At 41.3% G+C, this 27,006-nt stretch overlaps 1 protein-coding gene across 3 annotated transcripts in view; it reads left to right on the top strand.

The window, feature by feature from the left end:
* Positions 1–27,006, top strand: part of PDE1C (phosphodiesterase 1C) — a 1,150,117-nt gene that overhangs the window by 162,131 nt on the left and 960,980 nt on the right. The window contains exon 1 of one of the 3 annotated variants that reach the window (XM_060686092.2): positions 18,917–19,112. The exons of the other annotated variants lie outside the window; for them this stretch is intronic. Coding sequence (XP_060542075.1) covers positions 19,028–19,112 — 85 coding nt within the window. The 5' untranslated portion in view covers positions 18,917–19,027. Of the gene's footprint in view, positions 1–18,916; positions 19,113–27,006 lie in introns of those variants that run through there. 3 annotated transcript variants of the gene reach the window in all.

Below are 27,006 nucleotides of genomic sequence, written 5' to 3' on the forward strand. Positions count from 1 at the left end.
AGTGTTAATAATAATAGCAATTAGAACACTGCTGGAAGTACTTTCTAGCTGATATCTTCTCAGTGATGCAGTGACCTTATTAACTCATCCTATTTTGCACAAAGCAAATCTTTTTATTAGTAACATGGGTGAAGAAGTGTATCAAATTACTAAATTTGTAGATTTATACAGTTTTACAAACTATAAGATGCTCCAGACTATAAGATGCATCTAGCTTTGGGGAGGAAGACAAGAAAAAAACTCTGCCTCTGCCTCTGCCTTCCAGCAATTTGCCTCCTTGCAGCAAATAGCAAACAGCCTGGTCAGCTTCAGCACAGCCTGATTTAGCACAAGCAGCTGATTGGTGGTTGGATCAGCCTCCCAGACTACTGCTGATCAGCTGTTCCAGGCTGCGGGGATTGCCGCTGCCCATTGCCGCCATCACCGCCCATTGCCACCGCCACCTATAGCTGCTTCTGTGTGCCCCATTTTCACCCTGTTCCAGGTGACAGGGATTCCTGCCACCGCTGCCTATACCTACCGCCTGGAATGGGCCAAAAATGGGACGTGCGGTGGCCAAAAATGGGGCATGCGTAGGTGGCGATAGGTAGCGGCAATCCCCGCAGCTGATTGGCTGTTCCAGGAGGCTGATCCAACTGCCAACCAGCTGTTTGTGCTAAATCAGGCTGTGCTGAAGCTGACTAGGCTGTTTGCTGTTTGCTGCAAGGAGGCAAATTGCTGGGAGGCAGAGGCCAAAGGGTGGGGGCCAGTGGGTGGGCGGGACTTGGGCAACATTCTCTCTATAAGACGCACAGACATTTCCACCCATTTTTTTTTTGGGGGGGGGAAAGTGCATCTTATACACAGAAAAATACAGTAGATGGATACAGTGAATTCAATAGAATAAAGACAGGTATAGGATTGGAGACACTTGACTTGATAATTTTACTTGTGAAAAAGATCTTAGAATAGCTGATTTCAAAGTCAATGATCAAACTATGTAAAAAATGTGATATAGCTATAAGAAGACAAGTAAAAATTTAGGCTGCATTAAAAGAGAAAGAGATATACCTAGTCATGGGAAACAGTTCTACTTCATTTTATGTTAATCAAATCTCACCCTGAATTTATTTAAACTTTGTAAAAGTTTACTTCAGATATTAAACTTCTGTGCAGCTAAGAAGTATAACTATTTTAAAAAAACAGTTTTGGATAAATATGTTTAGTTACAGATAGATACAGATTAACAGAATTGGAAGGGATCTTGCAGGTCATCTAGTTCAACCCCCTGTCCAAACAGCTCCTACACCATTTTTGACAGATGGCAGTCCAGTCTCTTCTTAAAAGCTTCCAGTGATGAAGCTCCCACAATTTCTGAAGGCAAGCTATTCCATTGGTTGATTGTTCTCACTGTCAGAAAATTTCTCCTTATTTCCAGGTTGAATCTCTCCTTGTTCAGTTTCCATCGATTATTTCTTGTCTGACTTTGGAAAATAGCTTGACCCCGTCCTCTTGGATCACTGCTATCATGCCTCGTCTGGTCCTTCTCTTCACTAGACTAGCCATGCCTAGTTCCTGCAACCATTTATCATATGTTTTAGCCTCCAGTCCCCTAATCATCTTGGTTGCTCTTCTCTGCACTCTTTCTAGAGTCTCAGTTAAGTTCCACTAACTTACAGATAGCTCATAGTAATGGCTTTATTCTAGCAGCTTGTACCCAATGGTTAAATCAGCATTGTATAACTATAATTCAATGTCGTGATAAAGCACAATGTTTGTGTGCTGAAGTTAAACCTTATGCATATCTAGTCTTATTTAAATATCAAGCAGCAGATTGTCATATAAGTAGATGCCTCATACAATGGATCAATAAGGATTAACACATACACTCCCTCCTCCCACTTTCTCCTCAAACCACTCCTTACCTTTGGTCCCGCCCCTTCAGTATAAAAGGGGCATTCCACTCTGATCCTGTGCTTTTCCAGAAGTAACCTGAGAATAGAAGAAGACATGTCAGTTAATAAAGACCTTTGCTTTAATTGAATAATGAGTCTATGCTTCTTATTGAGTCTGATCCTCGAAACTAGTCACAATATGGTAGCAGAGGATGGTTGGATGACTCAGTAAGGAATTAAATATGTGAAGGAAGAGACCAAATACCAGAGCACATATCAAAGAGATGATGGCACATCGATCTCCAATTAACAGATCCTCGATGGAAACTGCAGAAGAATTTGAAGATCCCACGACAGACGAGGAAGGAGAGATCCATGAGCAAAGTGATCAAGAAATAGAGGTGCAGAGAGACAACAGCCTGAGACTGGACAGTCTCAAACTGATAAGAATGCAGGAAGATGATGAAAGCCTTGTCGTGAACCTCAAAAATCTCATGCAAGACCGAGAGGCAGTGAGAAAAGGCCACGATCCCAACCTAGAAGCCACAGACTACGAATCAGTAAGTGATCTGCCCCAAACCAAAATACTAACAAATACAGAAAATAACAATCCCGCGCAAAATCTTGAATGGTGGCCATCTTTAATCAGCCAGCCCACCAAAATGCCCAAGGAACAACCAATCAGAGGCCACAATTCAAAATGGCAGGCGCGGGAAAACAATCCCTCTTACCGAAATGAAAAAAATAAAAACTATTGGGATAATGATCCCAATTCAGATGCTGAAACATCCCCAGATGATCAGCAAATTGAGGGGGCCATGAAAACCCTCATTGCAGCCTTTGGCCCTAATCTGAAAATTTCCACAAGATCCCAAAGGGCCTTAAAAGACAGTAATCAAAAAGAAAAACTACAACAAAATGATCGCCCCGGAGGTGAGAGACCTGCCACCGACACACCTAAGACGACGACTTCACGAATGCTGAGACCCCAAACACCGGAACCCAGAGGCTACTGCAAATACTCACCAACTCCGCAGAAGTATCCGAGGCCCTGAGATCTTCATCCAGATGGCAGCGCAGCGAGAGAACAGCCTTCAGTCCACTGATGGACCCACAGATTCGAGCCAGAGGCCTGCATGCCTGAGAGAGACCACTATGGAGGAGCTGCAGCCCCAGGAACCTTCTCCGGCGACGCCAAAGCTGAAATGAGCTTCACACATGCTCAGTACCACCTAGGAGAAAATAGAGACAGCAGAATGCAGAGAGAACCTTTAAAGCTACTTGCAAGTATCCCTATGCCATTCTGTGAGTACCAGGACATTCAGCACTATGGACAGCCACCTGCTGTAAGTAACACCCATAACAATGCAGGAAATTTACCAAATGACTTTCCTAAATTAAGTATGGATGGTGCTTACTTATTAAAATGGAGCCAGCAGCTCCAAGTTATTTTTCTAAAAGAAAATGTATTATTCTTTATTAACAATCCACCAAAAAAACCATGGACATTAGAAATAGACTGTTTACACCATAGGGCTTTTTATTTGTTAATTTCAAGCATCTCACCTACCATCTATCATAGCATCAAACACTATTTAACTGTGTCAGAAATTATACAAAGTATGTTTAGGCTTTTTTATAGTGAAAGCGTAGCAACCAGAATTTCAAAGGATTTCTTTTCTGCCAGAATTAAGCCAGGAACATCCATAAGTGAACACTTTTTGATGTTAAATGCCAAAAGAACTGAGTTACACCTTAGGGGAGAAGTCATATCTGATCAAACCATGAAGAGTGTAATAATCAACTCCCTAGATCCATCTTGGAACAATTTCATCACACACTTAGATACTCTTAGCTTAGGTCACCTATCCATAGAAAGTCTTTCAAACAAACTTATAGCTGAGGACAATTTAAGAAAGAGTCGCAATAACACACCTAGGGAACACAGGCCAACCAAGAAAGTATTCTTCCAAGATAGACACCAAGACACAAATGAATGCTACATCTATCGATCTAGGAGACACTATAAGAGGGATTGCCCCAGAAACTCTAGAGAGAGATACAGACAATCATAAAGAAAAAGATACAAGCGTAGAGACTCCCCCAACCCCAGGCACATGAGAGAAAGCAGGGACAACTCCAGGGACAGCAGATCTGGATCACTATATAGGGTAGAGGAACTCACAAAATTAACCAATCAAGATAGAGAACACAATCTATGGCTCATAGATTCTGGGGCCAATAATCACACTACTTGTAACAGACAACTTCTATCATCATTCACAGAAGAACAATTCCTAATAAAAGTAGCGAATCAAAATGAAGTAAGAGTGATAGGGAAAGGTAACATAATATTGCCTGGAATAGGAAAAATAGAGGGGGTGTTACTAGTCCCGGAAATACCACACAACATCCTTAGTGCACTCAAACTTAGCAAAGACTCAAACATAAAAATAACATTCACAAAAGGAGAGGTATTCTTTTTTTTTTTATTGAAAAAGTTTTCAAATACAAATTTTCCCCCATTTTTCTCCCCCCCTCCTCCCTAACCCCCCCTCCTCCCATCCCCCCCTATGACTTCTTCACAACAAAAACCTAATTCATAACAGATTATATAATATTTTACCATCCCCTTACTCCCTCCTCTAAATACTGACCCTTACATGCTAATAATATTATTATTAATATTATTAATATTATTACTTCCCCCTTTTACCATACATTTCAAAATAACAGTATATAATAACTTCTAATTTAGCATAATAATATTATTATAACTCCCAATCTAGCAACAATCTGCCTTTTTTTCTCCTCCCCCATACTTATATATATAACATTTCAAAGCAGCCTTCCCCATAAATCTTAATTTAACATTTGTTCAACTCTATCCATTTCCTCCACTCCCCTAAATATATCACTTTAACATCCCTTTTCTTAAACTAAACAATCAGTAAACTAACCTATTTCCACCCACTTTCCTACGAAATTACCATGCACAACAATTCTTAATATCTTTAATCTACTGCCTGCCCTGCTAAAAAAAATATATTCCGTTATATATAAAAAAAATCAATGTCTTTAAATTTATAATCCATATAATATCTTCTTTGATGTCTTTCCACTGGATTGTTGAGTCCATCATCCATATTAGGGTAACATAGCATCCTGGTTGCAACAGTTTGTTCAAAATCCTCGGTCATCATCTGCCCCCATCAGTAATGAATATCCTCATATATATATATAAAAATGGAAAACAACCACCCGAGTGACATTATAATTATATTCCATATAGTATCTGTAATTGTGGCTTTCATCAGGATTATTAATTCCCATCATCATAATGGGTAACAACCAGATCTTCTGCATGCCCCAACGTAGCTCTCTTGCCTTATAGCTCAAGATAGATATAATACATTTATCAATAAAAAAAAGAAGTCCAAAATAGATAATTCCAATCCAACAATTTAAGGCTCTTTTCACATCCCAAAGTTACGGCATTGCAGAGGTCTGTCACTCTCCTCAGGATAATGTTAACCAATACTTCGCCTCAACTATCTTTTCATATATTCATTCATTTTTTAAAAATAACTGGCTTCACTGTTGCTTAATTTAGAAATTTTTATTTTTGTGAGACCTATTTCTTTTTTTCTTTTCTTTTTGTGGGTTTGATCTCCATCCTAGTTTCCTTTCTACAAGTTGTATATCAACTGATCGGTTTTCATTCTGCTTTATGACTTGATCTTGTTGGTTTTGCTTTTGTATCTCATATTTCTTTTTTATCAATTGTGTATCAGCTAATTGATTTCCATGCTTGTCTGTGACTTGATGAATCATCGCATTAGAGTCCGTTGCCACTTCTCTCATATTTGTAGATAATCCAGCTGAGGTGTCTAAAGAATCCAAAGGAGAGGTATTCTTCAATAAGGACAAAGAGAATATAAATAGAATCACAATCAAGAAAGGATTACCCTACTTATACACAGGGAGACACTATCCAATTAAGGTAAATGCAAGCATAGAGACAGACAACACCATTGAAAATAACAATAATGAAGCCATCAAATCAGATAGCACAGAAACAGGAGATGATGATAGAGATACATCTAAGGGAGACGTAATCAATAAAGGAAAACCACTGATAGGCAAACCACTACACAATGAATGTGCACACATGCTTCATTGAAAACTAGGACATGCCAGCTTCCCTGTGGTTCAGAAAATGAGTAACTTTGCTGAAGATGTTAAAATAAAAGATTGTGAAAACTATCTTGAATGCTCGGTATGCAAATGCTCAAAGTTAAAAACTAAGCCTAGGCCAAAGAAAGCATCACAAACCACCACTCACATATTCAACCTAGTGCACATGGATTTTGTAGGACACCTGAAACCGTCTATAAAATATAAAAAAAAGATTTTTTCTCACCATCGTAGATGACTATAGTTGCTACGGCTTCGTATATACATTAAGACATAAAAGCGAAGCCTTTCAAAAATTCAAGGAATTCTACAAGCGAATAGAAACCAAACATAACATACAATTGAAACAAATAATGACTGATAGGGGATAAGAATTTTTGTCAGGGGAATTCACCTGCTGGCTTAGATCTAAGGGCGTGCTACACTTCACTTCCTGTCCGTTCTCAGCCTTTCAAAATGGCGCCGTAGAATGACGAAATTCCACACTGCAAACCATGATAAAATGCGCCCTGGAAGATGCAGGATTAGGTAAACACTTCTGGTCTGAGGCTTTAGTATACTCCAATTACACACTCAATAGAACCTGGTCCAGCGTTGTAGATAAAACACCCTATGAGCTAATGTATAACAAGAAGCCAAAAATAGCACACCTACATGTCTTCGGAGTCACTGCGGACGTTCACATTCTGAAACAGTTAAGACACAAGGGGGATAAAATATCTAAAAGACTAAGGTTCATGGGCTATGAACCAGGTACCAACGGGTACAGATTCATAGACAGTAATAACAGATTTGTAATATCCAGAACAGCCATGTTCCATGAACAAACAAACTGGTCTAAAATACACCTTAATGAGATACATCCTAGACAAGCACTAAGATACAACACACAAGATCATGAAAGGCAGGACATGCAGAACATCACCAAAGAAAGGGAATCTAAGGATACACAGCTAAGAAACACTACTAAAGAATGGAAGGGCGAATGCCCAAAAATTAGAATAGATTCACTCACACAAAAGGAAGCAAAATATCTACATGACAATAACTCCACACCAAGTAGACCAGTCAGGGCTAATAGAAATCAATTACCCAAGAGATTTGAAAATTACATAATGCATGTACATTCCAACCCAATTACACCAAATTCATACGGAGAAGTAATGAAACTTTCTCCTGAAGAAAGATTAAAATGGGAGTTAGCTATGTCAAAGGAAATGGAAAGCCTTAAAGAGCTAAATGTATTCATCCCCGCCATAGTATCAAAAGATAAAACCACAATAGGAACTAGATGGATTTTCAAAATCAAAAATTTAGAGGGAGGCAAAACTTTGTACAAGCACGATTGATAGCGCAAGGATTCGCTCAAAGGTATCCTGAAGATTATACTGATACATATTCACCAACAGTAAGAGCAGAAAGCGTTAAGACTGCATTAGTAATGGCTTCAGTACTAAACCTAGAAGTATACCAATATGACATCCAAACAGCATACTTACATGCAAATCTAGACAAAGAAATTTACGTAAGGGCACCACCTAGTAAGGATAGGAACGAAGGTGACACATGGCTACTTAATAAAAGCTTATACGGTTTAAAACAGTCGGGAAAATGCTGGTATGAATGTCTAGTTAAAGTACTCGAATCAATAGGTTTTACAGCGACTCCAGCAGACTGATATGTGCTGATATACGTGGATGACATTTTATACATTGGAAAACACAAAGAAAAACGAGATGCCTTTGCCAGCAAATTAGAAAAGCAATTCTCATTGAAATCATTAGGGAAAATAAATAAATACTTAGGGATACAAATCACCCGAACCCCAAAAGGATTCTGTCTTTCACAAAAAAAAAATTATAGAACTGTTACACAAGTGCAATATGTCTGATGCCAAACAATGTGACATTCCCATGCAACCAGACTTTTAAAAAAATATGCATAACCTGTCACCCGAATTCAAAGACAATTCACTCTACAGATCTACTATTGGATCTCTCCTATATATAGCAAATTGGACTAGACCTGACATAGCTTTACCTTTAAACTTTATTGTCAAGACACGTGGGTAAACCAACCGTATATCACTGGGAAGCTGTAAAAAAGGGTACTAAGATATCTGAAATACAGTTCTGACACTTGCTTATATTTAGAACCAAACAAACTTAACGAAGTCACGCTCACATGTTATGCAGATGCCGATTGGGCTGGAGATGTAAGAAGCAGGAAGAGTACGTTGGGGTATATATTCTTTATTAATGGAAGTCCTGGTATACAGGAAAACAAAACTTAGTTGCAACTTCAACTATAGAAGCAGAATATATATGTCTTTCAAAGGCTGCCAATAATCTCATTTGGTTTGAGGACCTGCTCACCAGTATTTGGTCAAGACCATCGCAACCCATAATCATACACGAAGATAATAAAGCCGCAATTGAAATCTCCAAGGCAGAAGCCATAAGACAAAGATCTAGCCACATAGACATAAAGTATAAACATGTGAGACAGTTATCAAAAACAGAATTCATTAAGGTGGTACATTGTGACACAAAAGAACAAATAGCAGACATTTTGACGAAACCTTTGCCAAATAAGCAACATGCTTATTTAGTGCCCAAGTTGTGCGTTCACATGTAAATTTTTAGACAAGAGATAATGTAACCCTCACATATTCGGCATCTAGAGGGGGATTTGTCGTATAAGTAGATGCCTCATACAATGGATCAATAAGGATTAATACATACACTCCCTCCTCCCACTTTCTCCTCAAACCACTCCTTACCTTTGGTCCCGCCCCTTCAGTATAAAAGGGGCATTCCACTCTGATCCTGTGCTCTTCCAGAAGTAACCTGAGAATAGAAGAAGACATGTCAGTTAATAAAGACCTTTGCTTTAATTGAATAACGAGTCTATGCTTCTTATTGAGTCTGATCCTCGAAACTAGTCACACAGATATTGTGCCTGTCAGAGTTAATGAAAAACTAGATGGACTTATAAATCATAGCTTCTTGTATTTGCTTTTTCATCTTCTAATTTATGAGATAAATCAAGGTGTTAGTTTTCTAGAGTGTGATTCCATTTCACTTACTCCAAAGAATTACATTCTTTTCTTCCTGTGGGCAAAGCAAAAGAACCAAGGGGAATAGTTTTCTGTTGTTGGAAAATATTACACTGAATATACCCTAGTGAAAAAGATTGTTGTTCTATTTTACAAGCAGACAGGGCACTGAACTTTGCCTGAGGAGAGCCTACATTCAATTGAATTAATCATCTGAAGCCCATATTTTTTTGATCCAAGTCTAATGCTTTACAATACAGCTATGAAAAAAATGTCTGTGTTCATTTGGCAGGATGGCTGATTTTAATCCATCATAAATTCATGCACTATTCAATTTGACAACAATACTACTGACAATTCAAGTCAGTAGTGGAAAGAAATGATTTGGTTTGAATTCAGTCCATTTTCTTCACTTTTTTCTAATAACATTTTCCTCTCTTGTCTCTCCCCAAAGGGAAAACAATGTGAAAAATCTGAAAAGACACAAGCATTGAAAATTTCCCAGGATTTTGGAGAATGCTTGATTAATAGTTGGCAAGAGTAAAATGGTCAGCTTTGGGAGAAATTAAAAACAAACAAACAGTTGAACTGCTTTAGCAAAATTATTGCATTGACTTCAAGCTATTTTATTCTTTAAAAATGACTGAAGAATGTACTAATAATTCTTAATTTGATCCATTTTGTTTGTATTGGAATCAGTGGTGAGATTCAAGTAATTTAACAACCGGTTCTCTGCCCTAATGATTTCTTCCAACAACCAGTTTGCCAAACTGCTCAGAAAGTTAACAACCGGTTCTCCAGAGATGGTGCAAACTGGCTGAATCCCACCACTGATTGGGGGGGCGGGGGGACAGTGTGGCCCAGATGCTACACTGTTCACACATTGATTTGACATTTTTATAAAAAAATAAAAAACTTGTAAAAATAAAAAACAAAAAATGACTGAAGTTGAATGTTTAAGTGATTAAGTCATTTGAACATCCAGATGGTATATTTCTAGAGAAAAAAGATTCATTGATTTGATCAGATGTAGAGAGCACAAATATCAAAAGCAATTTGAAAATTATTATCATGTTAGCTTTCTGGAAAGTATCATTGCATAATTACAATAAACTAGAGATCCTAGTTTATCCCTTTTTAGAATTACTTTCTCAATTTATATTTGGGAAATGAATTTTAATGGTGGTTGAAGACACATTAGAGACCTGGAAACATATGTCTGAATCAAGAAGATTACAGGATTAAATTTTTGTAGAGAAGTAGCACAATTTATTAAATTATACTTGCTACTGGTTCTTCAAAATGTTTCACTAATGCATAAATACACAGAAAATTAAAGATTCAAGCTCATTAAATGCTGTATCAATAGATACGATAAAAATAATATGTGAATGCTCAAAGTCATTGTCTGATCATTATTACCTAATAATATCAGAGGTATAAATTTAGCATATGATTGGAATGATCTACTTTACTCCAAACCAAATTGCATGCAATTTATATATGTTAATAATATACTGTAAATTTAGGAATATGTACGGTATATGGAATGTCAATAGATCTATGCTTAGTGGGAAAGACTGTGCCTCTGTACATTGGGCCTGCTCAGTATTTATTTGTTAAATTTATATGCTGCTCATTTTGCAGTCTGTAGTGTGCCATCCAGTTGCTGATGATTAACAGTTCCAAGTTCTTCAGATAGCCAAATAGAATAAGAGTACAAACCTGCATACAGCCTAATGGAAGAAGAGGCCCTGAAAAGATCCTTGATTCCCTCTCATGGCATTTTCCCCCTCTTCTCTCTTCCTAACAGTTCCAACCTGATCCATGCCATGTTTTTCCAAAAGCTGCTCTTCCTTCCTGTATCTCCTTTCACCTTCTTTTTCTGTGAGCCCACATCTTCATATCTTGGGTCTTCCTGCATTCTGTCCTTCTCTCTGCCTTTCTTTCTAACTCAAACTCCCATCTGATCCTTACCAGCTTATTTGCTGTCTTCCAGCCTTTTACTGGCTTCTCACTTTCTTAACAGCTTCCCTGCATTGTCTTCCCTAACAACCACCACCACCCCTTGTCTGATACTAGGAGGCAGTGGTGAAATGTAAAATTTGTTACTCCCAGTTCTGTGGGCATGGCTTGGTGGCTTTTAAAAGCCTTTGCTGATCAGGCAACTCAGCTGGGATCGTCAGAGGCTTTTAAAAGCATTTTTTCTACAACCTGAATAGTTATAGAAAAGTTATAGAAAAAATGCTTTTAAAAATAAAAAAAACCCTCTGATGATTGCGTGGCTCAGCTGGGCATGGGTGGGGCAGGGATTTTTGCTACCGGTTCTCCGAACCACCCGCCACCATCCCTACCAGATCGGGCGATCCAGTCTGAACTGGGAGCATTTCACCCCTGCTAGGAGGTCTTTACCAGTGGTGGGCGTTTAACAACCGGTTCTGTGAGCATGCATGCCTAACACGCTTGTGTGCAGCATTCATACAGCAATTTGAAGCTCAGCTGCTTACCTTCTGAGGCAGTCCCAGTAAGAACAGTGGAGGTACGGAAATTAGCTGTGCCACGTGAATCAGCTGAGCCAGAAAGAAGGAAATATAGAGCAGGATAGGGCGGGGGTGGGTGGATGGGCCAGTTGATCATCAGAACTATTGGTTCGCCTGAACTGGTCTGAACCGGCAACAGCCCACCACTGGTCTTCACAGAGAGAACTCTATTGAAACTTGGCCTTAGCAATTTCTCTTTTAATTAAATGACAAGCTTAGTTTTTCTCCCAGTAGGTAATAAGTTCAACACTGGAATGCTTCAATTTCCCCATAACATTGTACTGACTTTCACATTGTACTCACTGCATTTGAGAGACTTTCGGATAAGTCTCAAATGCAGAGAGGTATTTTGGAATGAGAATTGTAATTTGATCTTACTTAAATTATAATACCTCTTGTTGAGTAGAATTTGAACCCCTCCCCATTAATTAAAGCCAACATTTAATGGTCACATCCCTTTTTAAAATTCTGGGATAGATATTTTTCTTTTCATACATTTAAAGAGTTTACTGTGAATCAGGGATTTAATTTGTTCATAAAGTAAAGCCTAAGATTAACAGAAAGAAATATCCTATACTTCTGCACAAGAGTGTTGCACATATAGAAAGTTGTTTGCATATTAGTTGTACAACCCCCCCCCCCCACACACACACATACTGAAGGGGAATGAAAATATTGTGTCCTATAAGGATTGGCTGCTATTGTTATGGACAGGAATGTGATATTTTGATCCAAACAAAGATGTTGAGCTATCATTCACAATGAAAATCACCATGCATTGCAGATGATTTGTTATGACAACTGGAAGAATCCAGGATTCATCTGGGTGGTTAGGCTGTTTTGCATCATCCAGATTGGATGTGCAAGAGACAAGTCTTCAAGACATGTGTGATTAAGCCAAAAGTTTATCTGTCCAAATCTTTGTTTCCATGTAGGATTGATCTGATGTTTGGGGCAGGATGTGTGGGTAAGGACATTAAAGACAATAATTCTCTTCTGTTGCCCCTCAGTCACTTGGATTCATGGAGGCATTGCTGTTCAGAATGCTGGAATCATATATGCTGCCACCATCATTGTCTAACATTATGTCATAATATAAACTTTATTTCTTCTCTTGTTGGCTCTTTAGTTATTAGATCTTGCCTTTCATTTATTAATGCGCAACATGTTTACATAGCATTCCCTCCTCCCACTTTCCCTCATAATAACTCTGAGAGGAAGATTGGGAGGAGGAAGAGGAACTGGTGCAAAGTCAGCAAGTACTGTAAATGTTTGTGGTTGATAACTTTGAAGTTAGATCTCCCCAATGTCAGTCCAAAAACTTAGTAACTATAGTACTACACACTGTAATATTCAATTTTATAAAGTTCAGCTCAATGACTGAATTGAGAACTAAATTGCCCTCTTATTTCTGTTGGGCATGAATCCAATGCATTATTGCAGGCACTATCTGGCATCATGCCACATTATTTTCCCACACAAAGATTCAAATATGTTTAGCGAGCTATTTTCAGGAAGCACCACCAGGTGCTGAAGAATAACCAAGGGCTAATGGCAAATTGTTTAAGAGATAAGAACAGAGTTTAAGGAATGTCCATTGAAAAACATTACTGAGATAACCAACTTTCATTTGTTTTGGAGTGATTTTGCAAGAAGAGGAGAAATTGCTACAGTATTGGATGGGAAATACGATTTAGGGCAGGGGTCCCCAACCCCCGGTCCATGGACCGATATTGGTCTGTAGCATTCCAGCAAAGCCCCATCTGCAGGATGCAGGCAGCACACAAAACCACACCCCCTCTGGTCCGCAGACCAAAGGTTGAGGGCTGCTGATTTATAGTATTCATTACAGATTCTGAGTTATGTTAATTTCTAGGGTTCCCCTTTTTCTTTTTTAATGAGGCAGCAAATTCACTCTTTAGGTGACTTAAAAAGCCATTTAATGAGGATTTTTTTTCAATGAGAGCCGGAGAAGCAGAGTAATAGCCATAGTTTAATAGTTTAATATAACCCTATTCTTTGCAGATTTAGAGCTTTTATTGTGCTCAAAAAATCAGGAAACTAAGGGCTATTAGTGGTTATTTCATTTGTAGAGACACTTATCTCACATTCATGACTCTGAGTAGCAGTACATGCAATATATTAATAGAAAATCCAATTAAAACCAAATTAAAACCATGAAACATAATGAGTAGAAAGTGCAAGTCATATGTCTATCAGTATAATCATTTAGCAGATTCAGCAAAATTGAATTTATAGAAAAAGATTAAACCAAAAAGGTACAATATTGGCCTTTACAAACTGGTATGAAGAATTAATAGAAATCTGAAAAGAGAACCTGGAATGGATATTGAAAATAGTATAGTGACTTACGGATATGCTTATGTCCAGTGTATCTTTACTGAATACAATTCAAAATGCTGATAACTCTTGGCCAGGGCTTTCATCCTGACTATATCAGGATGCCCAGCATGCAAAATTTCTAACACCTCCTTTCTTAGCTTGGCAAGTATGACCACCCTTTCCCCCCATAATAAGCACCCATAATAAGCACAGACAATTCATTTTGGCACAAAAATAAGGCTGTGCTGATTCCGACAATGGTTTGCCAAGCCAGCCCCTCCGCACATAGTTTAAAATTTGCAATAGTTCAGAGTCCTTAGCAGTAAGATGAGCAATTTCAGCTGCGGTGACGGGACCCGTAGCAATGTCCTCAAGCAGGAGGACCCGGCAGACTGGTGCAGGGTCCTCAACCAAGGCAGGCAGGGGGCAATGGCTAAGGGCATCTGCATGCCCCAGGGATTTTCTGGGATGGTAGACAAGCCGGTAGCTGTAGGCAGCGAGAAACAGCGACCAGCGCACCATCCGGGGAGGTAGTATGTTTGGAGTCAGGCAATCGCCAGCCAACAAACCCAGCAGGGGCTTATGGTCCATTACGAGGTTGAAATGTTTGCCATACAAATAGTCATGGAACCGCCGGACCCCAGCGACAGCAGCCAGCGCTTGTCTGTCCAGCTGGCTGTAATTTCGCTCGGTGGCAGACGATGTGAGAAAATAGAAAGCAAGAGGAGCCTCCTGGCCATTAGGAAGCTGGTGGCTGAGGACAGCCCCAACCCTGAAAGATGAAGCATTGCAAGTCAAAATTAGGGGCAGGGAGTCACTGTAATGCACCAATATGCTGTCAGAAGTCAGTAGGTTCTTTATGGCAGTGAAAACAGCCACCTCGGCCCGGCCCCATACCCAGGAAGCCTTCTTTCCCAGCAGCCAATGTAAGGGTTTGGCAACAATGGCCTTATGCCTCAAAAATATGCTGCAAAAATTCAGCAACCCTAGAAAGGCTTGCAGCTCCCGCTTATTTTGTGGGGTGGGGGCATCCCTAATGGCGGCAATTTTGGATTTGGTTGGGTGAATCCCTGAGCTGTCGATCATGTAATGCAGGAACTCCGCCCTGGGCACAGCAATCTGGCACTTTTCATGCTTAACTTTAAGCCCCGCCTTCCTGAATCTGGTTAGGATTCAGGCGAATAGGGTTGGTTTATCCATAGTGGACACCAGGACGTCATCAAAATAGAGCACCACTCCAGGGATGCCCTGCAAAATCTGTTCCATGAGACTTTTGAACAGTCCTGGTGCCACGCTGACACCGAATTGCAAGTGGCAGCATTTAAATGTGCCCCTGTGGGTGACAATAGTTTGTGCTTTGGCAACTGCTGGTATGCTTGTGTGAGATCCAGTTTTGCAAACATGGTTCCAGTCCCCAATGAGTGCAGTATGTGGTGAACAATGGGAACAGGATAGGCACTGTGCTGCAAGGCCTTATTGATTGTACACTTGTAGTCTGTGCAGTTGCGGACTGAACCGTCAGTTTTGACTGGTGTGACTATTGGTGTTTCCCAATGGGCATGATCCACTGGCTCAAGGATTCCCTGAGCAATTAACTTATCTAGTTCCTTATCAGTTTTAGGCCTAATTGCAAGGGGTACCCTTCTCGGTTTAATCCTAATTGGGGCCTAATTGGGGCCACCTTGGGATCTAGGCTGAAGGAAATAGGTGTTCCCTTGTACTTGCCTAGGACGTTGCTGAAGATGTCTTTGAACTCCTTGATGAGGTCATCGGCACCGTTATCTGAAATGGTGTTGATTCCTGTTACTCCCATGCCCAGGGCCTTGAACCAGTACAAGCCGAGCAGGCTTGGCAATGCTCCTTCAACCATGGTGATCTGTAAGGGGCCTGCGAAACCCCTAAATTGCACTCAGAACTTTCCGCTGCCTATTACGGAGATATGGTTTTCCTGATAGTCTTTTAGTTGTATTCATTGGGACCTCAAGTCCTTCTTTTTCAAGGCCGGAATTGTCTTTTTCAGTGTCCCAAGCAACAATAGTCAGAGATGACCCTGAATCTATTTCTATCTCACACTCTGTCCCCTTGATCAGGACAGTAACATGGATCTTTTTTGCTGTCGATCTGGTTTGTCTTATGTTGGTCTGGTACGCCTCTCTGTTAGCCACAGGATATCTTTTCTTCTGCTTGGGCTTCCATGGTCGTGGTCTCCTCTTCTCTACTGTTTCGGTAGCAGCAGGTTGCGGTTTAGCCCTGAATGCTGACGGTATGCTTGCATGGCAGACTCTGGCCAGGTGCCCCTTACCGTCACACCAGGGGTGAAATGCTCCCCGTTCGGACCGGATCGCCTGATCCAGTAGCGATGGAGGCAGGTGGTTCAGAGAACCGGTAGCCTCTGATGATCCCAGCTGAGCCACGCAATCATCAGAGGCTTTTAAAAAAAATTTTACAAGCATTTTTTCTACAACCTCTTTGGCTGAAAAAATGCTTTTAAAAGTAAAAAAAAAAAACCTCTGATGATCGCGCGGCTCAGCTGGGATCATCAGAGGCTTTTAAAAGCATTTTTTCTACAACCTCTTTGGCCGAAGAAGTTATAGAAAAAATGTTTTTAAAACAAAAAAAAAGCCTCTGCCGATCAGGCAAGTTAGCTGGGATCATCAGAGGCTTTAAAAAAAAAAGAGAAAGCCTCTGTCAATCAGGCAAGTCAGCTGGGATCATTGTAGAAAAGTCAGCCGAAGAGGTTGTAAAAAAAATGGTTTTAAAAGTAAAAAAAAAAAAAGTTGGCCATGCCTACTCAGTCATATTACACCCCCACACACACCAAGCCATGCCCACAGAACTAGTAGTAACAAATTTTACATTTCACCACTGGGTCACACCTCTGGCATACAGTGTCTTTAAATCTATGTGCTGCTCTGGAAAGGGGCCCTCCGCATCCTGCACACAGGGGTTGTCTCCTATCTGCATTGTGGTATGCTTTTTCCTTTTCGTCTTGGAGTTGGTAGATGTCATCTTCATCTCCCAAATACTCGATTAGCTCGGTGCTCTCCTGATGCACTGCGGCATTTGGGTGCGAAGTCGGCACGTTTCCCACTCTTTGCAGGGCTGCAGCTGACTTTTGCGAGTTTTCTGCTGCTCTGGCCTTGTCTAAGGCCATTTGTAGATTGAGGGCCAGCTTGGCTAACAACCGCTATTGTAAACTAACATCCCTTAGTCCACTGATGAGTTGTTCCACATCCTCCAGCTTTCGGAACTTGCAATATGCGGCAGCTTTTCTGAGTGCTACTACATAGTGGTTCACTGATTCCCCTTCTTCCTGCAGTCTGTGGTAGAATTCACACCTTTGTACGAATTTCAACTGCACTGGAGCATAATGAGCTCATAGCATGTTTTGTAGTGTGGCCCACGGTACCGCTTGAACCATGACTGGTTTGACGAGTGCCTTTGCCGTGTCAATCACGTCCATTCTGCAGTAGCTAAGGAAAAGTGCTTGCTTTCAGTTGTCGGACAGACCCAGGAGGTCATTTGCCTCCTTGAAGCACTCAAAGCAATTCATATAGGAATCCCAATTGTCAAGCGCTGGGTTGAATGAAGCAGGCAGTGTGTATGCAGTCATCATGCTGGCAGACATTGATTCTGCAGGCAGCGAGTAATGCCGGTCGCGCTTCTGGTCCGCTGGGACTCTGGTCTACTTGTCCTGCTTCTTCTGATCCCACCTTCGTTGCCAGTGTTGGATTCGGTGATAGAAGAGACAGACACAGTTCTTCAGTAACAACAGCCCTTTAATAGTAGATCAGTAGAACCCAACAACCTTCTTGTCTTTTATAGAGGGCTGCCAGATGGCTTAGCCAATGAGATTCAAGTATTTTCCTGCCTATTTGGAGGACCTGAGTGAAGCTTGCAGCTCACTTCCTTACTTCCTTATATGGTATATAACAGTAATTATTCCAAGGATATATTTTATCTAGATGGGTAGAGAGAATTACCACAGGTTCCTTGGTGGAAATGGAACAGAAATATTGTTCCTTTATATATTTGGGGATTCATTACTGTCCCACAACATGACAATTCCTGGATGTTTAAGGATTGCGTAGAATGTATTGCATAGAATACTTTGTAAGCCTTTCCTCTTCAAAGGGTGATGGCCACATTTGGAAGCTCTTCTCACAGTTAGAGACCACAGTCACAAGGACCTTGAAATGGGTGCTTTCCAGCCTGTAAATTATTTCTGGGCATGTTGTACCACCCTGGCCACAGGACCACATTTTGGACACTTGGCATCCTGTTCACATTGATGACCATTTACAGAACCAAGTGCCTTGCAATCAAAGGATCACCATTTGCAATCTTCTCTGCTTGCTTCCCAAAAAGTAAATGGGGAAGATGGCAAGGAAGATTGCAAGTGCACCTCACCCAGCAGCTTCATGTAAATGTCAAATAGAAGGCAAGAAAAAAACGTACCCTGAGGCACTCCCCCTCCCCCCCATAATAGGGGCCATGGGCTGAATCTCTCATCTTCTATTAACAGTGACTACAACTGATGCTGTACAAAGGAGGAAACCGGGACATTTCAGTGTTGCTCAGGAAGGAAAGAAGTTTGGGATAAAATCTATCTTGGCAGCACTGAATATTCCAGTATTATAGTTGGAACTCCTGCTTGCAAGCATTGGTAGCCTAAATTGCCAATTTGTTTAGCTCAGTAGCATCACATTAATTGCTGTTAGGTTTGGGATTCTAACATCTCCAGTCGGCATCTCCAAGTAGATACCAAGTGACAGTCTTAGGGGTGGAGAATGCTGCCGGGTGTGTCTCTCTTGTCTCTCTCCCTCACTCTCTTTTGGCTTCAGTGCTGTACATTAGGAGATGGTGTGAAGTCACTAGTGAGGCTTGCAACAGGAGAGATTCAAAGGCAGCAAATTGCTGGCTCAGAAAAGCTCATATCCCACAAAGGGAGATTGCTGCTGTTAGAAGTGGAAGGGGCTGCTGCTGCTGCTTGAAGGTTTGCCGGCAATTTCATCATGACAGAACCCAGCAACCGAAAAGAAGGATTTAAAAAATGCAGGAGTGCCATTTTCAGCATTGATGGCTACAGCTTTACCGTTGGTGAGCACTTTGGTGGTAGGATGTGTATTTTAGCAATCCTTTGGGTTCTCAAATCAGAAACCAAGATTCAGGGAGCGGTGTGTATGTTGGAGTTGCCTGCCTTTTGATCAGGGTAGCTGTCCTGGAACTTTTGCTTTGTTTACCCTCCTTTGATGCTTTGTTTCTTTTCTTTTATGAAGGAAAAGTACCTTTCTGAAATCCCACAGAGTTTCTTTTTTGGCAGGGCTTCACTTTTGTTACCCTATCTCAGGAAAGCCTGTGTTTTTTAGGATGCCATGTTTCCAACTTCTCTGTTGTTTTTCTGTCCAACAAGCTCAGCAAAGCAGAAGCCTTCAGTATGCCCCAAAGTTGTTTGCTTCCCTTTCTGGAGAGTTCGTAAAGCATCTAAGCACACAATATTTTCCAATTTCACATTTTGAACCAAACCCTTTCTGAAATTGCCCCTAGAATGTGTGAAGAGGTTAAAAAGAAAAAAGAAAAGGAAGGGAAGATTTGCTGCAAACAATGTCACTTCTTTGAAGGTTGATGCTCAGGTCTGTTTGGAAAATATATATATGATCATGCTATTACCCAAGATATGGAGGATGTTTTTTAAAAAAAAGTTTTCATTTTTTTTAATACAAAAATTCCAATTTCAATTCAACACTGTGTTGTCTGGGTACAAATCATTTTAAGAAATAATAATCAAAGTGTTCACAGCAATATTCCTTGCATTAATATCAATTATATTATTATTATTATTATTATTATTATTATTATTATTATTATTATTATTATTATTATTTGTTTAATAATAATAATAACAAGTTAACATATCTTCTTTATAACACTGATCCTTCCATATATTTCCCTGTTTCTAACTTCTATTTTTGTTAGCTAGCCATTGATAAAATAAGTCCCAAGTCAAAAAGTATTCAGTTTTTTTCTTTTCCTTAATTGTAAGTGTTAGCTTATCCATTTCTGCACATTCTAATATTTTTCTAATCACATGATCATCTGTTGGGATCTCTTCACTTTTCCATTGTTGTGCAAATTCTATTCTCGCTGCAGTCAATACATATAAAATCAAATATACATTCCCTTTGTTATACTTCTCTGGTAAAATGCCCAACAAAAATGTCTCTGGTTTCAAATCTATATGTTGTTTTATCATTTTTTCCAGCCATGTATGTATTTTTGTCTAATATTTTTTTGCTTTTTGACAAGTCCACCACATATGATAATATGAACCAGAGGTGAAATGTTCCCGGTTTAGACCAGATCGCCTGATCCGGTAGCAATGGCAGCGGGTGGTTCGGAGAACTGGTAGCAAAAATCCCTGCCCCCACCATGCCCAGCTGAGTTGCCTGATCGTCAGAGGTTTTTAAAAGCATTTTTTTTACAACCACTTCAGCTGAAGAGGTTGTAGAAAAAATGGTTTTAACAGTAAAAAAAAAAAAAAAGTTGGCCACACCCACCCAGTCACATTACCCCACCACCAAGCCACATCCACAAAACCAGTAATAACAAATTTTACATTTCACCACTGGTATGAACCAGGTGTCTGATGACATTTCCAACACTTTGAGATGGGTAAATCAGTGTCTCCATTGTGGAGAGCCAGACTGGTATTTTTAAATAATTAAAGGGAGAAACTTTAATTTTCTCCCATACTAATAGTAATGCATTCCTAACATAATGTCTTTGGAAATAGCTATGTATTTTGTTTCTTCCATATAATAAAAAAGCATGCAACCTAATTCAAGAACATGTCCCTCCAAGGTCAATAATCTTTTGTTCCTCAAGCCAATCCATTCTTTTACCCAAGTAATTATTGAAGCCTGGTGGTACAATTCCCAATCTGGTAGCCCAAAACCACCTCTATTTTTAGAATCTTGCAACATTTTCAAACTTATTCTTGCTTTTTTTCCTTGCCAAATATATTTTAATATTGATTTATTTAATTCTTCAAAATATTTTTTCCAGTTTTATTGGTATTGTTTGAAATAAATATAATAATTTTGGCAAGATATTCATTTTTATAGTGGCTACTCTTCCTATCAATGATAATTGTAGATTTTTCTACTTCTCCAAATCCATTTTAACTTGTGCCAATATATAATAATTATCTTCTTTAATCATTACACATCTTGCTGTTAATTGAATTCCTAAATATTTAACTTTCTTGACTATCTGTATACCTATTTTCCATAGTTCTTTTTTCTGTATGTCTGTAACATTTTTAACTATTATTTTGGTTTTTTTTTTTTTTATTTTCAGTTCCACAACTTCACCATATTCTTCTATTTTCCTAATTAATTTAAGTCCATTTTCTTGTGGGTCTTCCAAGATAAAAACCAAATCATCTGTGAATGCTTGTATTTTATGTTGTTCCTCTTTTATTTCCATACCTTTTATTTCTATATTTTGTCTAATATTTCTATTTAACACTTCCAATATCAATATAAATAGTAAAGGAGATAGTGGACATCCTTGCCTTGTGCTTTTTTTAGATTAAAATTTTCTGTCGTATCTCCATTTACCATCATCTTTGCCATTTGTTTATTGTATATTGCCTTTATAAATCTCTCACCAAAGTCTATAAATTTTAGTTGTGATAGCATAAATTGCCAATTCATGTTGTCAAATGCTTTCTGTGCATCTAAGAACATCAACGCCATTTGTTTTCCAGGATGTGCTTCATAATATTCCAATGTATTTAAAATCATTCTCATATTGTTTTTAATCTGTCTCTTAGGCAAGAAACTATTTTGATCTGGATGTATAAATTCATTTAGAAACCTTTTAAATCTCTCTGCCATTATTGAAGCATACATTTTATAGTCAGCATTCAGTAAAGATATGGGCCTATGGTTTTTTATCTGCATTAAATCTGAATCTTCTTTTGGAATCTGTTGTAGCGCGGGAATAATGAGAGGCACAAGCAAGCTAGTGACAACAGTTCTTTAATTCAGGGTGAGACTTCAGCAAAGGCACACAGGCAACAGCCCTCTTTATATACTGTTCAGGGACAGCCGTTAACCAATCACAAGTAACAGTGCATTTGAATTTCCCACACAAAATAGATACATACATAACACCCCTCCACTCCCAGAAGGCACTTATCCTATCTATTTACATATTTACATACAAAATCGCGCAGGTGACCAGGGTGTGACTTTACCCTGGTGGACCTGTGCAGTTCAGTTGTTGGCGAGGCGTCGAGCCGGTCAGAAGGACCTCCTGTCTCTCCTGTCTCCGCCCTTGGAACCTTCTGGATTTCTCCAGAGGTATGGCCATCCCCAGCTGGGAGTGTCGACTCGCTGGGGCGGTGCTGGAACTCAGGCTTGCCCGATAAGTATTCCGGCTTACTCGGGCTTGAGATAGCTGTTTCAGGGAAACTTTGGAAGTTAGGTTTTACCATGTTGTGGTTTTCACAAGCTTCACAATGCAAACGTTTACGCAATTGATCTATGTGCCTTCTCCAAATTTTACCTTGCCCTACATCCACTGTGTATGATTTTGGACCGGTGATTCCTACAATAATTCCCTTGATCCACAGTGGGCCATTGGCATAATTTCTAACGAATACCGGGGATCCGATTTGGAATTGTCTTAAACCTCCCTCTTCCCCCTTGTAATTGTCTGTGGAGTAGTTTGGGTGTAAGCGATCAAGAATGCACCTGAGTTTACGGCCCATTAACAGCTCTGCTGGGCTGCGCCCTGTGGAAGCGCACGGGGTTGCGTGTTGTACCGCTAAGAACTGCTCTATCCTGGCCTGCCAGTCTCCTGCATCGAGCCGGGACAGTGCTTCCTTGGCCGTTCATACAAATCTCTCTGCAAGGCCATTCGAAGCCGGATGAAAAGGGGCAGATAATGCGTGTCGTATGCCTAGCTCAGCCAGATAGCCTTCGAATTGGGTTGCTGTGAATTGGGGCCCGTTATCAGAGACCAGGGTGTCTGGCAATCTGTGAGTTGCAAAAAGTTTCCTGAGGACTTTAATTACGGCCTCAGAAGTAGTTGAGGGCATCAAAACAATTTCTAGCCCCTTTGAAAATGCATCTACGATTATGAGAAAATTCTGGCCGTGGAAGGGGCCTGCAAAATCGATATGGATCCTCCCCCATGGTCCCTTTGGCTTTCCCCATTCTCTAACGGGAGCTACAGGGGGATTCGGGCGGGACTCCTGGCAGAGCCTGCATTTCCCCACCCACTCAGTGACGTCTTGGTCGAGATATGGCCACCACACATAGCTTCGAGCTAGACTTTTCATTCTAACTATACCGGGGTGCCCTTCGTGTAGCAACTCCAGCACCCAATGCCTTAAACGAGAGGGAATAACCACCCTGTTGCCCCACAGCAAACAGCCCCCCAACATTGACAATTCATTCTTTTTGTTGAAAAACAATTGAAAATCCCCACTGTCCACCTTAGTAGGCCAACCCCTCATTACCCAGCCCATCACAGTACGTAAAACAGAGTCCTTGGCAGAAGCCCTTGCCACCTCGCCAGAGGACAGGGGCCCCAGGGACACAACATCAATCAGTAATACAGGGGCTTCCGGAGTCGGATTCTCTAATAGATCGGGCAAGGGGCATCGGCTGAGGGCGTCAGCATGGCCCAGGGTTCGGCCCGGTTGGTGGAGTAGTCTGTATGAGTAAGCAGCCAGGAAAATAGACCATCTGGTCATCCGGGGAGAGAGAGCTGCTGGGGTCGGCTTGTCACCAGCCAAAAGTCCCAATAGTGGCTGATGGTCCGTGATAAGTTCAAAAGTTTGGCCAAACAAATAGTCGTGAAATTTTTTGATCCCTGCTACAGCCGCTAATGCCTCCCTGTCCAGCTGACTGTAATTTTGTTCTGCACTAGACAAAGTGCGAGAGTAATAAGCAATGGGCGCCTCTAACCCATTCGGTAGTCTATGGCTTAACATAGCGCCCACACCAAAAGGGGACGCATCGCAAACAAGTACTAGCGGCAGTTCGGAGTTATATTGTATGAGAAAACTGTCCTCGGATAAAAGTTTTTTTACTGCCCTAAATGCAGCCGCTTCAAATTTGCCCCACACCCAGGGAATGTTTTTTCCTAGAAGTCTATGCAATGGTTCCGCAATGGTGGCTTTGTCTTTTAGAAATATGGTGTAGAAATTAAGAAGTCCCAAGAAGGCCTGCAGTTCGGGCTTCGATTTGGGCATGGGTGTCAGCCTCCTCTGGAACCACCTGTGCTCAGTGGGTGCATTTTAAATGGCCTTTACTTTGCTTTCCGTGGGGTGAATGCCCATGTCGTCAATTCGGTAGCCCAAAAATTCTACAGAGGGTACCGCTATCTTACATTTGGACTTTTTAAGTTTAAGTCCCGCTTCTCTAAACCTGGTTAGGACTTGTCTAACCCTATCCCCAAGCTGCACCTCATTTTGGCCACTAATGAGGACATCGTCAAAATAGGGGATGACCCCTGGGAGTCCTTGTAGAAGGCGCTCCATGGTGCTCTGGAAGAGCCCTGGGGCAATGCTAACCCCAAACTGTAGTCTAGTGCATTTGAACGCACCTCTGTGCATTACTATAGTCTGTGATTCTGCCGTAGCGTCATCTACTGGCAGTTGCTGGTACGCCTGCACAAGGTCTAACTTGGCGAATATCTTGCCAGGGCCCAGGGAGTGAAGTAGATGGTGGACGATCGGAACGGGATAGGCGCTCTGCTGCAATGCCTTGTTGATCGTGCATTTATAGTCAGCGCAGATTCTAATTGATCCATCTGATTTTACTGGCGTGACTATTGGGTTTCCCACTTAGCGTGATCTATGGGAACTAGCACCCCCTGTTTGATTAATTTGTCAAGTTCTGTGTCTATTTTTGGTTTTAAGGCAAATGGTACCCGTCTTGCCTTTAGTCTAATTTGGGCTACATTAGGATCTAAATTAAAAGAGATAGGGATCCCCACATACTTGCCTAGTGTCTCTTCAAAAATGTCCCGAAATTCGTGTAGGAGGTTTTCTTTAAGTGATGGCCCGCCGATGCTGTGGACACCCGTGAAGCCAATGCCGAGGGCTCAAAACCACGCTAGGCCCAGGAGACTAGGTAGCAGCTTGCTGATGATGGTCAGGGGAAGCTCTTTCTGGAACTCGCCGTAGGTGACCCGGAACATGCCCACGCCTTCCACAGGAACTTGGTTTCCTTGGTAGTCGAGGAGGCGAACTCTTTGTCGTGACAGCTGGGTTTTCTGGATCTTCGGTAGAAGCGATTTGAGCGTAGCCCAGGACATGATGGACAGAGTAGACCCGGTGTCGATTTCCATGTTGCATGGTCTCCCTTCGATTTCTACTTTCGTGTAGACCTTTTCTTCTGCAGACGTGCTGGCTTGGCCGATTCTCGTGCTGTAGGTCTCTCGTTTTTGAATCTCGCGCTGTTTTCTCGCGCTGTCATCTCTGGTTGGCTGCTTTGAATGTGTCGGTTCTGGTTGGTCGCGGTGGTCACGTGACTTGTGACTACGTGGAAATTGAGCTCTACAGACTCTCGCCAGATGGCCCTTCTTTTCACAGTGCCTGCAAATGGCGTCTCTGTATTTGCAGGACTGTCTCTCGTGATTTCCGCCACAACTTGGACAGTTCTCGCGGTGGTGGCTTTGCTCGCTCTTTTTCTTGTCTGTATGGAAGATGTCCTCGTCTGACTCTTCCTCCGTGCTGGTTCACGCCTCTTCTCTGTGAACGGGGGCTGTCTTTGGGCCATCTTTGCTTGGCTGTGGCTGATGTAGCTCTTCAGAAGCCTTCGTGGATGCTTTGTGCGCTCTGGCTTCGTCGAACACGCTGGCTAACATTAGATCTGGCTTCGCCAGAAGGCGCCTCTGTAAGCGAGTGTCTCTCATGCCACAAATCAACTGCTCAAGTAGCGCATCGTCTAGGTCCCGGTAGTCGCAATGTGTTGCAGCTTTTCGAAGGGCAGCCACATATGCGCTGACCAGTTCTCCTTCTCCTTGTACACATTGCCGGAGTTCGTAGCGCTGTATAAACTTCGAAGGAACTGGAGCATAGTGGGCTTTCAGGTTTGCTTGAAGGACGTCCCAGGGGACCATCTGGACTGGGGTTGGCTCGCAGAGGGACTCGGCCATCTCAAATACGTCTGGTCCACAGTGGCTCAAGAAGAGGGCTCTTTTTCGCAAGAGAGCCCTTGCATCTCACTTGCTTCCAGGGAACACTCGAACCTGGTCAGATACGACCCCCACTTCTCTCGGGTCAGGTCGAAGGGTTTTGGCGGAACGTAAGCAGACATTGCCATGTGTCTCCGTGTTCGCTCGTCACCCTGGCTGAAAGTCAGAGCTCTTTTTGATTTGCTTCTTGTGGCCTCAATCCCACCTTCGTCGCCAATGTTGTAGCGCAGGAATAACGAGAGGCACAAACAAGCTAGTGACAACAGCTCTTTAATTCAGGGTGAGACTTCAGCAAAGGAACACAGGCAACAGCCCTCTTTATATACTGTTCAGAGACAGCCGTTAACCAATCACAAGTAACAGTGCATTTGAATTTCCCGCACAAAGTAGATACATACATAACAGAATCAGAGTAACATTTGCTTCCATCCATGAATTTGGCCTGTCAGCCTTGATTGCTATGGCTGCCATATAACAGGGGGTGGGGGGAGATTGGCATTTGGGTGGGAAAGTGAGTTGGAGTGAAGATGGCCTGTGTGAACAAAAAGGGAGGGATGCTCTCATGATTTAGTGTGCAGCTGAATGGAGATGTTTATACCCAATCAAGGTCAACAGTCCCGGAATACCAGATGGATGAAAACACCTGAAGATGTGCCCCACATGACACCATATGGGATGGGGATTGGACATTAAGCTTGGGTCCTTGTGGGGAGGGATTTGGGGAAACTTTCAATATGTAACTTTCGCGCCTTTTAGTTCAGATCTTGCTTTTCTT

The sequence above is a fragment of the Pantherophis guttatus genome, chromosome 4 (assembly GCF_059756535.1).
Source record: "Pantherophis guttatus breed Tessera chromosome 4, ASM5975653v1, whole genome shotgun sequence".
NCBI classification, from domain to species: Eukaryota; Metazoa; Chordata; class Lepidosauria; order Squamata; family Colubridae; genus Pantherophis; species Pantherophis guttatus.